This window comes from Rhodnius prolixus, unplaced genomic scaffold, assembly GCF_049639745.1.
Source record: "Rhodnius prolixus isolate KJV_2025 unplaced genomic scaffold, Rpr scaffold_7, whole genome shotgun sequence".
NCBI lineage: Eukaryota > Metazoa > Arthropoda > Insecta > Hemiptera > Reduviidae > Rhodnius > Rhodnius prolixus.
In genome coordinates this window covers 10,265,779-10,282,641 of record NW_027411582.1, presented here as the reverse complement: position 1 = coordinate 10,282,641, position 16,863 = coordinate 10,265,779, and the positions used below count along the sequence as shown (strand labels likewise).

Here is a 16,863-nt window from a genome sequence, read left to right as displayed (position 1 = left end):
AAGAATTATGAGTATAAATAAAGCAATTTTCTATTCTATAGCCGTCATATAATGTCTGATTTTTCAGATGAAAGTTTTTTCTTCTAATTAAGTAATAAGCTCTTCTTACTCTTTAAAACATCATATAAAATTGAAATATTGATAATATTAAGTCACTGATTTCATTGGACAAAACCCAGGATCTACTTGATCCTTTTCAAAAGCAGATGATTGTGAATTCTTTCTCTGTAATGACATATTAGTATAAATAATATAAAAGATAATTAATTACCTACTTTAAACATTTGTGATATAAACAGCACACGCGTAAATGACCTTGGTAAGCCGAAGTGTAAAAGGAAAATTTTCTGGTTCCACTCGGAATATATGTAACGCCTACTTGTATAACAAATATTTTATCTGTCTTCTTTAATGGGTGTTGGATATTCATCCATTTTTAGTGGTGACAATATTTTGTCTTCTACTTAAAAAAGGTCGTATGTAAATGTCTTCTCTAATTTTTTTTCGGTTTTCTTTTAATTGTATTGCAAAAATTTTCTCGGAAATGATAATTTTTTTTATCATCTAATAACTCTTATTTGCTCCTCCTCTTCGATAATGAACACACATACCGAGAGAATTGCACTTTTTAATAGTTAAACTGATTCATTAAACATGATAATTACTAAACTAAGTTAATCTTTTCTATAAATACTTCTTTATTGTGTAATTAAATATATTTTTTATCTACAGGCACCGAGAAAGAATCTTCTAAGATGTGAGAATAATGAGACAAATAGGAATGTGCATCTTTATTTAATGTATGCAAAAATCTCTTCGAGGATTTGAAGAAAATAGTAAGGTATTTGAGGATTGTATTTTACCTCCAGGATTATAAATATCGCTGATTTTATCTTTTCCATTCGCCTATTTTTTACTTTCTCTTCCTAGGAGATTTTGGCGATCATGCCAGGTTTTCTAAGTTGTGATTTTCACAGATGAATTAGTTTTTGAGATCATAATAATTTTTTGTTAAATTGAATAGCAAATTTAAAATAGCTTATGACTAAATTATTCTTAAATTGAGTATTCTCCAGTAAATAATACTTCTTTAATTAAGTAAAAATTATATACTATTCCTCAAATCAATCATTTTGTATGGGCAAGTTCTTATTGATGTAGCAAAGATTTTCAGCCTGATTGCTCTATTTACGAAAGTTTATGAATAATGAATGGTAATGGAGCCTTAACCTTGTTTTACCTTTCGTTTTACTTGTCATGGTGCTTGAAAGCAAATTTGATGTTCATCTGTCATTTGGAAAAGGAAGCAGAGTTACGGAAGGTAATTTGGATTACTTTAATGTACACATATATTTGCCGGTAGCCAAGTTGCGATTGCATTAGATGAATTATGTGGTAGTAATTATTGTGTTAGTATATAGCAAAAAAACCTTAATAGTGTGTGTCGTTTTACGCGAATTGTATTAAATTGCAAAAAAGGTTTTGAATATTATCCATAAATGCATAATCCAAAATATCTTGACCAACGAAGAAGGCCCCACAAATGGAGACGAAAATAAAGGTACTTTAAAAAGAAAGTAGGTCTTCAATTAAAGTGGAGAATTTACTATTTTTTTTCCTTAAACAGACGTCGTAGCCTTCCTCTGAAATTCAGAATCAGGTGGGAGGAGAAGAAAACATCTTTCAGGAGCTTGATATTCTAAGCCTATTCTATTCTCATTAGAATAGGTGATGGTCGAAAGAAAAGTGGGAGATCAAGAATCAATCGGACATAACGTGGGAAATGGCCGGTAGAGGATGCGGGAATATGATCGAGACGATAGGAATTAATACAGACTCAATATTTTAGGAAAAGGCAAAAGATTTTCTATTTCAAAAGCCATGATGGTTTGATTTTCTCTTATTGTTGATTATTAGACCAAACCTGAAAGATGCTCCCTTACAGATGTCTCGATACTCCATGCTTAAAGTGAAGTAAAAATATTGAAAATAACGGCAATGCTAGATAATATCGTTGATTTTTATCCATCTTAAAACTGCCAGGATTCAGATGTTCATTTATAATCATTTATCAGTTTAATATATATATTTTGACTTCCATCTGCAATGCTTTTAACACGCCAGACTTGTTCACTCAATATGCGTTTTACCGAAACTATAGTCAATCAGAATCAACGATAAATTAAAAATGGTCCAGCTTTTTAACGTTTAAACTTGTAAAATGGTAATAGTAAAACATTACCTGGGTTGACCCTCCTTCGGTAGCTTCTATGAATAGTAACAATAATAATAGTTAAAGAATTGTTACTTTTTTTTTTTTTTTGGCGCATCAACAGCTGAGGTTATTAGCGCCCGGAGCTTTTTCCAGTGCACTGCCGGCCTCCGGACAGTGTTTTCTCGTTACAGACAACACTGTCCATCACCGGACAGTGAGCTGTAAGAAGCTCCTAGGAAGAGAAAATCTAAGGGTCAGCTGCTGGATTCGAACCCGGGACCTCCGCGTGGGAGTCCAGTATGCTAACCTCATAGCTAATCCCTTCCCTAATTGTTACTTATTATTATTTTTTTTACAATAATAATTTCTTCGATTTTCTTTTTAATGTGTAAGGAAATTATAATGGTTCCTATTATTTAATAATGTATTTAACAGTCTTTTTTACCAAAGAGACACTATTAATATTACAATTTTTTTTTGCATCTCTAATTAGAAATCGCACTTAAATTCAGCGAATTTAATTGATATATATTTAATATATATATATACTTTTTATCTTTAAAATACAAAAGAAACAATCCCAACATACATTACTAGAAAAACAGCAGTCCCACTTTTTTTTTTAAGTTTTCACTACATTCTTAAAAAGTACAAAAAAATGTTCTTGTACTCATTTAATGATTGTACAATACTGGGGCACTATTTTATTTTTATTTTTAATGATTGGGGTATTGAGTACAACAAACTGTTTTAATAAAAAGTTTTTTGTTTTTGAAAATGAAATATAATTTTTTGTTTTTACGTTTTTATAGATTACGAATATTTTTTTGTTTTTAATGAGAAACTATTCGTTTCATTCTTATACTTTTGATTTATTTTTTAATTTTTTTGTTTAATACATATAGTATATATTATTTAAGTTCATCTTTGTTCAAAACAATTTTCCTATTTTCTTTTTTTTATTTTTTCCACCATTTAAAATCTTCTTAATATTGCAGCGTTATAGTTGGACCAGTACTCAGCTACACTTATGTTTCAAAACAGCTCTAAAAATAATAAAACTATTTAAAAAATGCAATTATTAACAAATCCTTAATTGGTACATCAATTCGTTCATTTAGGGGTTATACTTCTTTGTGCTATAGTTATTTGCTTATTGTGATTTCAGTTTGATATTGCAGTTTCAGTTTAAGAGATATTTTTATAGGATAGGGTGTGTTAACTTAGTGAACTGCTAAGAGCGAGAAAAATTCTGAATTAAGAAAATATGAACAGATAGGATAACTGGAGAGACGTTTGCTTTAGAAACTGCTCTACAGATAGCTAGGCCGGGAGAAAGAAGTAAGCCCTAAATGGCTGTACAATAGCCTAACGATCTTTTTTTTTATGAGGAGGCCCATTTAGAAACTAGCCCAGGAGTAGATACTAGAAAATGGTGGATATGCCTTTCCGCGGATTTCAGGTTATAGAGTCTCTGTCCCAACGGTCAAGTATGAGATATCAGCGCCCGGATTTATGTGGGGGGCTCCAAACTATGTTTAAAGTTAATTAGATAAGAGTTTGACGAGGGGATTCAACCAGAAAACTCCTACACCATCGCAACTGTAGAGGGTCGGTTTTGATATCCAGTAGTTAGAATACGACATTCTCTGTTTAATTAAGACAATTTAAGTTTAAGACGAGGGACTTATGCATAAATAAGAAGGTATGCACAGTAGATGGACCCACACAAGCTCCTTTACAGATTACATTGTAGTACAGCGCCATTTTTGTATTTATTTACTTTTTGTCAACCTAAGAGAACATTCACTAACTACCCTGTGCCAGGCCCATGCCATTACATATTTTTTCTTAATCTAGGCCTACCGATCAACCTAAAGGTCGCCTGCCCTTGCTGGAGAAAACCATGTAGCACTGACCTCGGGTACCCTCACTACCTCTTCTCGATTTAACAGACAATTAAGTACCAACGTCATTCAAAGAATCCTTTTAAAAGTGCAGTTTGCACTAATTGCAATTTACTGATAGAGAATTAGTAGCTGAAACATAGGTGTATAAAATACTTTACATCAACATTTACGCTTTCCGCAAATGAAGGATATTATAAACTTCAACCGCTTAATCTTCTCATATTAGTTTTTTGTTTTTTGTTAATAAAAGACATGGCTTTCATGATTCCTTAGAAATTTTAAACAAGAAAATAAAAAATGTATTTAAAGTACTCAAATAAGTGGTTAAAAAAGAAAATAAATATTATTTTCTTTTCTTTCTTTTTTAAAGTTGTATAATATATATATAGATTTTTTTTTTTCAAATAATCCATTCACTCTGTCCACATATAACCAACACCAAATTTTTCTTTTGGCAGTGGGTCAGCTTGAAAAAAATCAAGATTTATACAATTATTATTTTCTTTTTTTTAAAAAGTTTTTTGTTTACTAATTCGTAAACGACGAATATCGTCGCAATGTACTATTTCAAAAAATGTTTTTCTTTGCTAAAAAGTTTTCACAAAAAATTTAAAAAAACTTGTTATGCCAACAATTTTTTTTTTTAATATTAAGTGGCGGCTAAGTTTTAGCACACCTTGAGCGTGCTGTAACAAATCTTTTTTTTTTAAAATCCATTTAATTTAATTTAAAAATCTTTTTAATTAATAATATTTATATATGTATATAACAACTTCCTTACCTTTAATAGTGATTAAATTAAATTATTATTATTATTTTTTTTTTAGAATCACTATTTGTTTTTTATTTAATAGTAAGTACTCTTTTTAATATTAAATATTAAATATAAAAGTGTTCTTATTTTCCGTATTTCAAGAAATGAAATTAAAAAAACAATCAATGTACAAAAAACTGAGTAAAGATACATAAAAGGATTGAAAATTTACAGTAATACAAGTAAAATCCTTTTATGTAAATTTTAAATATTAATAACAAAACCTATTTCATTTTAGGTTTTTTTTCGGAGATTCTTTTTTTTTTTTTCTTTTTTAATAAAATGTCACACGCGCACTTTATTTTTAAAAACTAATTTACTGTTTCTTTGTTTAAATTACTTATTTTCAGCAATTTATCCCAATTAAAAAGTCCATTAAAACACTGTACAAATTCGCTTATAAGTTTTCATTCAATTAAAAGTGTCCAATTATATATTAGGGAAGTTTCCCCCCCCATTTTTTTATTTTATTTTCATGACAAAGAAATTTGAATTCCACATTTTGTTTGATTTTTTTTTGTTTTTGATTTAATAGCTATATAGGAAGCCATATTCAACCTCTACCTTATAACAACAATAATAATTTGAAAGACTATTATTTCCATATAATTTATATATATTTCTTTTTTTTAAATATATATATATGTATTTATTGTATTATTTTTCTTTTTCTTTTTTGAAAATAATACAAATTAAAAAATATAAAAAAGGTTCTTTTTAATCTTAAAATATCTTTTATAAATTACGATTTTAATTTATGTTAATTTTTTTTTTACATAGTTTAAATAAACCTCAAAAATTAGAGCTAACTTTAAAAAATTTGACACAACCGTTTATTCATTTTATTTTTAAATATATATATATATTTTTTTTTATCAGAAATATTTTGTTATAATGTGCTTCAGATTAATAAATACCTCAATTTATATATGTATAACACACATAAAGAAAGCCTAGATTTAAAAGAAAATTCAAATTAATCGACAATAAATTCCCTTGATTAAGAAGATTGTTTGCCTAGTGTGTCAAAAGAAAAAGAAGATTCGAAAATCTGGTATTGAATATCTGGGATTCATTCTCGGTCTAAAGAGGTGGGTTATTAGAAGAATAACATGGCCGTAAATATTACTCGGAACTTGGTCAATGTAGAATGTAGGTATTTCTCATATTATCTTTATTTTCGAACCGTAGGCAAAAGTGAGAAATTCTATTTTCAATCCTAGCAAACTTCCCGTTGAAAACTTTGTTGAAGATGTCGTGTATTAAAAATTTTTCTAAAGACAATGACTGGCAGTAACAGTTTTTATGACCCATAAAGAAGGCGGCTAAATGTTTGATGAGGAGAATGCACGATAGGAGACAATTTTTTTTTTTGGCATGCATGGGGTTTGTTAGAATAGATGCTGGAGTAACAATTTTGGGCTGAGAATCTAGAAGACCATTGCAAGTCTAGGACTACATCTGGATAGCGACGGCTGTAACGAAATTCAGAACTTGGTAATACTTGGAAGTAAAACCTAAAGAAAAAAACAACCTTGTGGTAGTCGTAGGCATTCTAAAAGATTTACTTGTCCCCACTAGGAAGAGAGCAGAATTAGCAAGAAGAATTGCTCTCTTCAGAAATACGAATACCACTGGTAACAGGAACATTCCCTTTAGATCTCTAAACCCTTGTTAGATTTTGAGGCCTAAACTTATATTTATTAAGATAAGAACGGTTGATAACCTTCATACATTAAGAACAGAGTTTATTTTGCATCTGTACCGACCTTCTCAATCAAATTAAAACATATTTCATTGTACATAGTATACCAAGTTGAACTGACCAAGCATCAGGAGGTGATCTTGCATCTCATTTTCAACCAAAAAAAGTTCATACAAGCCTTATCCGATTTTCAACCTATCCAGGAAAAAAAAGTCATTTCATAATTTATTGTTTCACGACTTTTTTTCTTAAAAATGATTTATAGAAATTAAAAACTTTAAAGTGCTAAGGTTTAAGGGCAACAGCAAACATATTTGCACTCATCCGATCAATAAGCTTAAAATTTTAAATTAAAATATTCTTTAATAAATGCGTTTCACAATTCGATTCTCACGTACAGTCCCAAGTGTACAAAGTGCAGTTTTACGTGTGGAAAATATGAAAGTCAAAGAGTTTTAAATAAGGGGAAAAATAGAACCATAATTATTTTTAATGGTACTTGTCTAATTTTTTAGTATTACATTCATAATTACAAAAAAAAATTAACGGTAGGTATGCAGAGAGAAAGTAATAAATTCATTATTGCCCTTAGCTTTATCTTAAATTTTGAAAATAATAGCTTTTTTTTTTTTAAGTTAAGCTCCAAATTGACACCATCTACAATAAAAATTGACAAAATGACGACATTAAAATAAAAGCAATGTTCTTTCGAATAGTATGTTAAATTTAAATCATTTAAGCACTCTGAGAAATAAAAACATTTTAGAGGGGAGAATCGTAAAACATTAAAACACTATAAAATGGCAATTTCTCGAAATTGGTTGGGAATCGGTCCATGGATTATACGAGTAGGAACTTTTTTTGTCGCAAAAGGGAAGTAGAAACATCCTAGGTCCCTGTTAAGGCCAATTAACTCTGATCCCAGTATAGCATACAATTTTATTTAGTGGTATTCAAATCTATTTCCTATGTATCCTAGTAAGATGAATTCATACAATTAAAAAAAATGTATAATCAAGCATAAAAGTAAAAAGGACATTTTTTAAAGAAATTACTTAGCCCCTAATCATACTTAAGAAATTAATTAAGAGAAATTTAAGAAAACATTTAAGGAAATTAATTTAATAATTTAAATTTAATCGGTTGCGGTTTTTCTTAATTCTGGCTTAGTTCGGAAAATCATATTAGAAACATTTCAGACAGTTTGATTCAGTAGAATTGTAAAATGAATTTGACTTTTACTTGCAAAGTTTCTACACGAACTGAGACCAGTCTCTGATGAAGGTTGAAATCCGAAATTGGCCAGACTTTAAGAAAACAAGCATGCTTAATTAGTTAGAGCTCTTCGGTATTATGCAACATTGCGGTGTCAATCACCACTTGAACTTATTCTCAAATTGCCTTTCATTTTCTTGTTGAGATAAATTTTTTAAATAGAATTGGTTTCAATCCTATCTACAAGTAAATTACTATTCCGTTCATATAATAAATCCTTCGTACCATAGAAATTCAAAATATATTCAAAACAAAACGTTTCAATTATTTCATAAAAAAAAAATAATGTGTATATAAATATTTGGCACTATATTTATTGACAGTTTTGTTTACAATTTTTGGCTCTGATAAGACAATTTTTGTTTACCAATTAAATTTTTGTGAATGTGATTTCATTAAAAGAAATATATCAATGCTTAATGTAGAGCTTGTCATTTTTTTTGTCGACATTTTTGAAAACTGAATGAACCAAGAATTTGTTTTTTGTTTTTTTTCATTAACTGAGGAACGGGTCTTCCAAGGATTCTATGTTCGTTACGTTCTTTGGGAGGTCATAGTTTTTAGAAATTGTTAAAATACGGATGGGTGTTATTAAATGAAGAAAATGAATCTTAATTTTGTCTGGAAAATGGAGACGGTTTTCTCTGCTCCAAATGATGCTTTGCACAGCAAGGAACTGAACGACAGTCAGTGTGTTTCTATCTGATAGGTAAAGATAGCTCCATCTAAAGAAGTAAGATTCGTATTTAGGAACATTCACGACAGTATGGTGTTGAAGGTAGTAGTTCTAACCAAGTAATTACAGATTTCGGGCCAAAAAAAACTGCTATTTGATTTATGAGATTACATGCGGGTCTGACAAGTTATTCAGTTAAACGAGCCTGTGGTAGCATTCATTAAATAGAGCTAATCTTCCAATCGTATCTATTAATAAGTGGCAGAATCTTGGATAAAGATTGAAGGCATCAGATTTTATCCTATGAAAAGTCGAACTCTTAAATTATAAAGGCCTTGCACACCGTTCAATAATTTCAGTGCCATTTCCTCTTTTTTCCTGACAGTCTGGGATAACCAGGCTAAAGCGAAATTTGTGCTTCCACAATCTGTAGTGGCCCGTAATGAGAGGCTATGTCATCCAAATGGTCGCGCGACCGTATTTGATTTTCACCCACCATTTCTGCGACATGACTGGATTTTTTTGGTGTGGTTTCCATGTTTTAGTGGCTGTAGAAAGGAATTTTGCTTAGCTGGTTGTGAGTTTCAGTCTTTGATTGACTTCTCAGGATTCGATAACCCTGGCCTTACTGACTGGATAGCCTACTTCTCTTAAATTATAATTTATTTGGGCTTTTAGGCCACTAAGATTTTTGAGGAATATTACGTGGCGAGGTTAAGGTATGACAAGATCAATAAGGCCAATATCTGAGAAAGAATTGGAACTAATAACGTCTTTAAACTGAATAACATTGATTGTCATCCACCGAAATGTTAATGTAAGAATGTAATTTTATAACTCTAAAATAATTTTCTTTTAAATCGTTCTTGACTAGAGCAGCATAATAGGGGCTGGTTTTCAATTTTACAATAATTAACATTTCTGGCCTCTACATTGCCTGGAGGAGGGAGAAAAGTAGATTGTGTTTGTCTTTAGAAAATGAAGATATTGAAAAATTTCTCCATTTTTTTACTAAATAAATCTTGAATTTTTAAATGTACACAAGTTTTACGATGCCATGAATTCAGAAAAAAATAATAGAACAAAACTTGGTTCAGGAAGGGGATGAAATCAGTGTCATTGAATCTTTAAATATTTCTTTTTTTTAATTTAGCAATTAGTTTTTAATTTAAAATGAAATATCTCTTATAAGTTCATTGATTTATAAGTATTTTGCATTTTTTTTAAAAAAAGTTATGTATACATTAAGTAAATTCTACGTTTTTGATTATCTCTTTTTAATTTACAAATACGTACTATTTGTAGGTATTATTTTTTTGTTTTATTTTAGAAAAACATTAGAATATTCTCTTTAGAATATGTATTTTTTACTATATTTTCTTTAATTTTTGTTTTTAAAGAAAATTACTAGAAACGTTAGCAAAACTTTTTCCGTGTTTCTTTTGAGGTTGTGACCGAATTTTTATCATGTTAGTTATTTTTAATGAAAAAATTTTTTAAAGGACCTTTCTATATTCTTGCTTAAATCTTGTATGGTAGAATGTTTTTGGCTCCTTTTTCTAACAGTGAAGGTCATGAATTTTATATAGATTTATTTTTTGCTTTTCTCTTCATTTGTACTAGTAGTTCTTAAAATGAATTTGTATAAAAATTTAATTAGAGGTCTTCATTGCGTCTATTGGTGGGGTTGGAAGTTGATGGACCATTTTTGGACTACAGTCTGTTCTTTCTTGTTGTTGGCATGACATTACAGAAAGTCTATAGCAATCGGAACACTAGTAAAAGTATTGTCGGAAATATCATAATGTACATCAAAATAATTTTGCAGTTAGGCATTCCCAAATAATTATTACATTCGACCTAACATAGATAATTTTGAATTTAGCTCAACTGGAATTAACGAGCAGGTTATTGTTATATTACAGCAAAAGGAGAGGTCGTTTAAGATTTGATCACCGAGTTCTAATACCCGCATTGCTGAAAATAAGAAACACAAATCTGTACGTGCCGTTCGTAACCCTGCGAACGGTAATCCTCATAACACACCCATAGAATTGCTGCTGTAATAATCCTGAGTTGACTTCAAGAGTGTAAAAAATTTTCTTGAAGATTTTTTTTTTTTAAGAACGCCATGATATTATCCCAAAAGTTTTCCTGAAAGGAGTAGTCAAAGTTCAAGTATATCTTGCACGCAAACGCAAGACAACAGAACAATTAGTTTTCACTATACTCTAAACTCAAGGTCAAATTCTGTTTTCTAGTTCTACTGTTCATTTTCCAATTTCCAACAGACTAGGTTACATAGGCTGGTTTCCTAGCACCAATTATCACAAATCTGAATTCATTTCACATCCGGATAAGGAGTCTTTTGATTACTATGTCAACTTCCCAGTTTATTAATAAATATCTTAAGAAGTCGAACACTTAAGGTATTCATCGAAGAAGCCACCATTTTTAATTTTTCTAAGTTCACTAGGAAGAAGAAAAGTACATTTATACGGCAGTGATTAAAACCATCCTGTTGTAAGACAATTAAACCTTTGTCACTCTTAAAATATCACGAGCAGAAATAAAGAAATTACTAATTTGGATTATTGCAAAAAAACTACTCGCTGCTTTTAAGATTGGAGAAGGCGATGACAAATTTGATCCATCATTGAATTACAGCAGGATGAAGTTGGGCGGCTCCTAAGAAGAATTATGTCTATTTAATCCGGACAGTGTAAGTTAAGGATATTTTCAAGTTATTTAAAATTACTTTTGGGTTCTTCAAAATATCATTAGGAAGTAATTTCTTCCATCATAACCACCAAATAAATGTTTGAGTTTTAAATTCGATAGTCAAATCTTAACTACCTTCAATACAAAGCTCTACATGTGCCATAGATACATTTGTTCCCCAACGATATGGAGTGACTGAAATGAGTTTGCCAATGAATGTATAATGCCCATTTTAAAATCATAACAGTTTGCTATTTAAAGATAAGGGCTAAATTTATCAGTTGAACTTGTATTTCGCTGTGGACTGCATCATTTAATTAAGTTTCCTTTGTTCAACTATAAAATTATCCTTGCAAAGCGATAGGAATGTTCTTAACTTTTAGTTGATTCCTGTTCCATTTGCTTAAGAATAAAGCAAAATAATAGCCAGTTCTCTAGTTAAAGTTATTCTCAGGCTTTACTCTTGCAAGACTTCCGATTTCGCCGATTTAATTGCAACCCATAGCAAACACTTAGGCTATGGTTAGGACGGATATCGCTTTGCAATTTTTAGCAACGATTTCCCTTATCATTTGGAAATGATCAAACTTAAGAACAGAATAAAAATAACGGCCATCTTCCCTCTTTCTATTGGATACTTAATCCATGAGGAAGGAAATGTCCATTAAATTCTTTAAACTCTTTGATTGCCTACCACATATAAAAGAAACAAATTATAATCTGATGGAAAATTAACGCTGAAAACTGAATCATAACTGAATAAATGTCTTCCATGGGTCTTTTTGAACCAAATTAAAAATCTAAGGATAGAATTAGAATTCAGATTATGTGTAAAACAGAAACAGGAATGATATTTGAAGGGACTCCTCGCTTGGGAGCCCATATTCTTCTCTCTTTAGAAGAATTACTAAAATATTGATCGGTCTTAATTAAGTCATTATCCCCTCAGGTGAGAGAGATATTCTAGTCTATCTTTTGGAAGCAAATTCTAATACCCAGAGTCTTTGTCCGCAAGGCTCTGGGTAGTCCAATGCAGTTGTGAGGATTCCCTGACAAGTACTCTTATTGATTTAAATTATGATTTTTTTTTTTTTTTAAAAAAAAAACTCTAGTCACGATCGATTGCATTATCTACCATTCAAGATTCGAGTTTCAAGAAAACAGATGTCCTTATTATCTTTTAAGAAGAAAAACATAGAACAACAGTTTAAAGTAACATTGAAACAGTTTAAAGAAAATTGTTATTTTTTTGTTATTAATAACTTTAAATTATTTGACTTTTACTATTTCTATTTCAATTTTAAATTTATAAGTTTTATTCAATTTAAAAAATAAAATTAAAGTACAGAACAGTTCGTACATAAGTAAATTTTATACATACAAACACGTCCCCTCCTCAAATTTACAAATTTAATTTAATTTTTATTTTTTGGCCTTACCAAAAATGACAAATAGTGTAGTTAGCTTTATTATTTTAAAATTTTCTTCATCAACAATAAATTTAAATACCCGTTTTTTTATGTTTATGTATATATATTTGTATGTAATATATATATAGTTTCTTTTTTAAATTTTCTTATTCAAGTTTTAATTTTTTTAACACTTATCATTTTTTTTCTTAAAATAGTTCAATACAATGTCCATTTGATGGGTGGTGAGTTAAGTTTTCGTTTGGTTGAAATAGTAGATTACCTACACCTTCAATCGTCGTATTTTTTTTTTCTTTCTTTCTTAAAAAAACAAAATAAAAAAAACACTTAAAAAACGCGAAAATCCTTGTTCTGTGATGAATTCAAATATTTTTTTCCCCCCCTCTAAAAATTTGATGTAAACAACAAATTTCGTTGTGACCAAATTGTTCACTATAACTTGTCTTTTCATAAAACTCTCTGGAAAACATTTTCTCTTAATGCTCACACTAAAGCGATTGTTCACTTTTCATTCAACAAAAACTGAGAAAGAATATACACTGAGAAAGTAAGACAGCAAGTAAAGGAAAATAAGTAAATAAAAAATGGGATGAAAAAATTAATCATAGTATTTAACATTAGTGATATCACAAACAAAATATCATGGTCCTTTGGCACTGACGTAAATAGGCCCTCTTACAGTATCGCAATTTTTGATCTCTCTTTTGCCATTAAAACATTTGTTTTAATTAAATTAAATAAAAGATTTATTATAACAAAAATTATTTAATCGTTTTATAATTTATTAGTTACTAACTATATTTTTTAAATACATTACGAAGAGGCCTAATTTTTTGTTTGTCCTTTTAAGAGAATTTTAGTTACTAGCACGTTTCCTGCCTTAGACACCGATTTAGCTTTCAGCGTACCTGGATTGTCAACTCAGGGTAATTACAAGGGATTATAAAAAAACGTTTTGCCCGCGTAACTATCCTATTCTTGAATCTAGTCATTCGGATGAAGGTAATCATTTTTTAACCTATCGACTTCATCTTCTGCTAATTGGCAAAGTTCCACTCTGCTTGTAATTTCCATTCCTCACCATAATACTGTCCTGGGAATTAAACTTCCAGGGAGGAAACTACCCTGAGGTGTGTCTGCCGCTGCTAGTAAAGAAGGCAGACGCTGTAGCTGTCGTTCATTTCACGTTGCAATACCTGTTGGTACGCGGAAGGTAATTTGTTAATCACTGTGATATTTAGATTTTCAGTAACAATAAAAATCTCTGCGTATCACTTTGATTTTGAATGTAAATTATGGAAGTTGAAGAACAATTTTGGGAAAGATGATAAAACCAGACTATGTAAAGTACTGCAAGAAATATGCAAGTGTAAACTGCACCAAACCGAAAGTTATGTCTACCCCAGTGGACTTTTTAGAAAACTATTACCAGAATTCTCTACTTTGCTGAGGTTTATCAAAACAGCTCAAGGAAGATTTCGCGTTAGTACAAGAAGTTCCGTGCTCTGTGGATGCTTCAGATTTTGATAGCACTTAGAAATCTCACTGTAAACATTTGATCTTAGAGGAATCAAAATGTGCAGCACTTTTTTTTGCCTCAGTATACACCTTCATAAACGCCCAGAGTTTACTAGATATTTGGCAATTGATAATATTTTTGTCTGGAATTCTGAACTATATTGTATTCCCAAATGGCTTTGTAGGGATTCAGTGCTCAGAAAACTATATTTGATCATTCACTTTTACATTATTCTTAAAATACTTTCTGCATGTATATTGAAAACTGTTACAACTTATCGGTGAAATAACTTTGAACACCTTTAACGACTTGGCAGGAAAAACGTTTTTTTTTTTTAAACAAATAAATGTCAAATAATCACTTGAACTCTATGAAACAAAATAACAACGGAGCGTTTTTTTTGCGTTTCAAAAAACATTTAAATACATCACAATTTTTTAATTATTTTTTCACAAATGTATAATTTGTGGAAAAAGTACCAAAAAAAAAAAAAAGAAAGAAGAAGAATTTGTTAATATCTATCAATTCATTTGAATTAATTAAAACAAATTAACCAGTAATTTGTTTACACATATATATAAGCCATAAATAATATATTTACGGACATTATCTGTAAATAATCTTTCTTTGCTTTCTCTACCATTCAAGGCAGTGTCATTGTTCCAAATTTATTGACAAAAATTGTTTTTTTAAATACTACAATTAAACTTTTTTGTATTTAGTTTTTATTATTATTATTAATTATTATTTTTCATAATAATTCTAAGTAATAATAATGCACCATTGAGCAGACGTTGATCCCAGTGGAATTCTGATATGGCATCATTTTAAATCAATTAAAAAGATAAAAATAACATTTCAAAATATCTCACCCATGGTGTCACACAATTAACAATTCATTTTTTCCCCCAAAAGTACATTTTGTTCTTTATGTGACCCATTCACCCCCTTAAAAGAAATAAATAAACAGAAATTAAAGCATAACACAAAGTTCGGTGTGATCCTCTGAGCAAATTATTCATCATTAGTGTATATTACATTACAAATGTATTACAAAATTGCTCAAGAGGTAAATAAAGAAGGAGTTTTCTATTTCTTTTCACAATAGTCGACAATTTTTTACAAACTTTTATTCGATTTAAAAAAAGGGTTTTTTAAAAATTTATTTATTTTTTTTAATGGGACCCAGTCATTTGTCTTTTTATTTTTACTTGTATTTTCTTGCAATAACAATTTACAAGTTTTAATGTGTTAAATAGTAGATTTGTTTTTTTAATATTGAAAACATGGCCACAACGTGGTTTGTCATTTTTATACCCGGATAGGAGTCGGATTTGTTTTTCACACAACGCGTGTAAATGTTCTCACAAGTTTTGCCTTCAAAGTTTAATAAACAAATAAAAACGAACAAAAACAAAATGGAAAAAGTCTTCACATATAATTTTCTTTTTTTAAAATATTTTTTTTTTTATAAAAAACGCACAATTTTTTTTTTTATTTGTTTTTTAATGATTTGAGCTTGATAAGTTTAATAACAGACTAAGTCTACTTTGTGCTAAATGACTGGTAAGTTGGCTAGGCCTGTCTTTAGTTTTTAAATTGTTTATTTATTTTTGTAAACAAAAATTTTTTTTTTTTAATTTAGAGTTGGCGAAGTTAAAAAGATTTGAGTTTATAAAAGTTTTTTAAATATCATCATCATCTTCTTCATCTTCACCTCCTCTTGCACCTCCTTCATCTTCCGCTGATTCATCCGCTCTGTAACCGGGATGCTCGGATATTGCATAATAATTACCATTATATATTACGCCTAATTCACGTAAAACATCTCCCCGAATAGTTGCTTTTATCGTCCAATTATAGCAGTCATCTGATTCAGATTCTCTATCCAAACGTTCAACATCTAATATCTTCGATGATAATCTTTCCAAAATGATACCAATATCTTTTATAGTTAAGTGACGTTTTTGATCCACAGATAACTGATCAATGAGCAGTAGGAACTTCTCAGTTGTGACAGTCTCGTCGGTACCAGCTTCTGTCTCACTTTCACTACTATCCTCTTGGCGACGTGCCGCAGCTCCCTCAATGTCCAGGAACCGTACGTGTCCTTTCACCGACCTTGAATACATTGCCAACATAAATTATTTTGCTACATTTTTATTATATAGAAATATTTAATATTATGCAAGATAATGTGCAAGAGTTGAAGAGTTGGAATTCGATTTGGATTGAATCCTAAAGCATCAAGTGATCTCTAATGGATTTAAAATGTTTTGCTAGTTGAGTGTTATTTTTCTAAACCTTGTTACTTTTGATACAAATTTTATACGGATCACGACAATATATTTTGAACGAATTTCTAAATATTTTCCCTCTAACTCCTACACTACCCATGCTTAATGGAACTTCTGAACATTGGCGAAATATTTATAACGTGTACAATCAAAAGTAACAAGTTCTGAAGATTATCAATCAAATGAAAACTATTGGTTCAACTTTTTATTTTCAAAAACATATGATTTGGAAGATCTATTTGTGTGAGGAAGTGAACTACCAGCGGGGTGCTTCAGCCTAACAACACAAACTACAGTCCTT

General features: G+C 29.9%; 1 protein-coding gene across 2 annotated transcripts in view; it reads right to left on the bottom strand.

Moving 5' to 3' along the window:
* Nucleotides 1–4,468: 4,468 nt before the first annotated feature.
* Nucleotides 4,469–16,863, bottom strand: part of Drep2 (DNA fragmentation factor-related protein 2) — a 32,874-nt gene continuing 20,479 nt past the window's right edge. For both annotated transcript variants that reach the window (XM_074113947.1, XM_074113948.1), the window contains exon 6: nt 4,469–16,386. In XM_074113947.1, the coding sequence (XP_073970048.1) occupies nt 15,951–16,386 (436 nt within the window). In that variant the 3' untranslated portion in view covers nt 4,469–15,950. The remainder of the gene's footprint in view (nt 16,387–16,863) is intronic.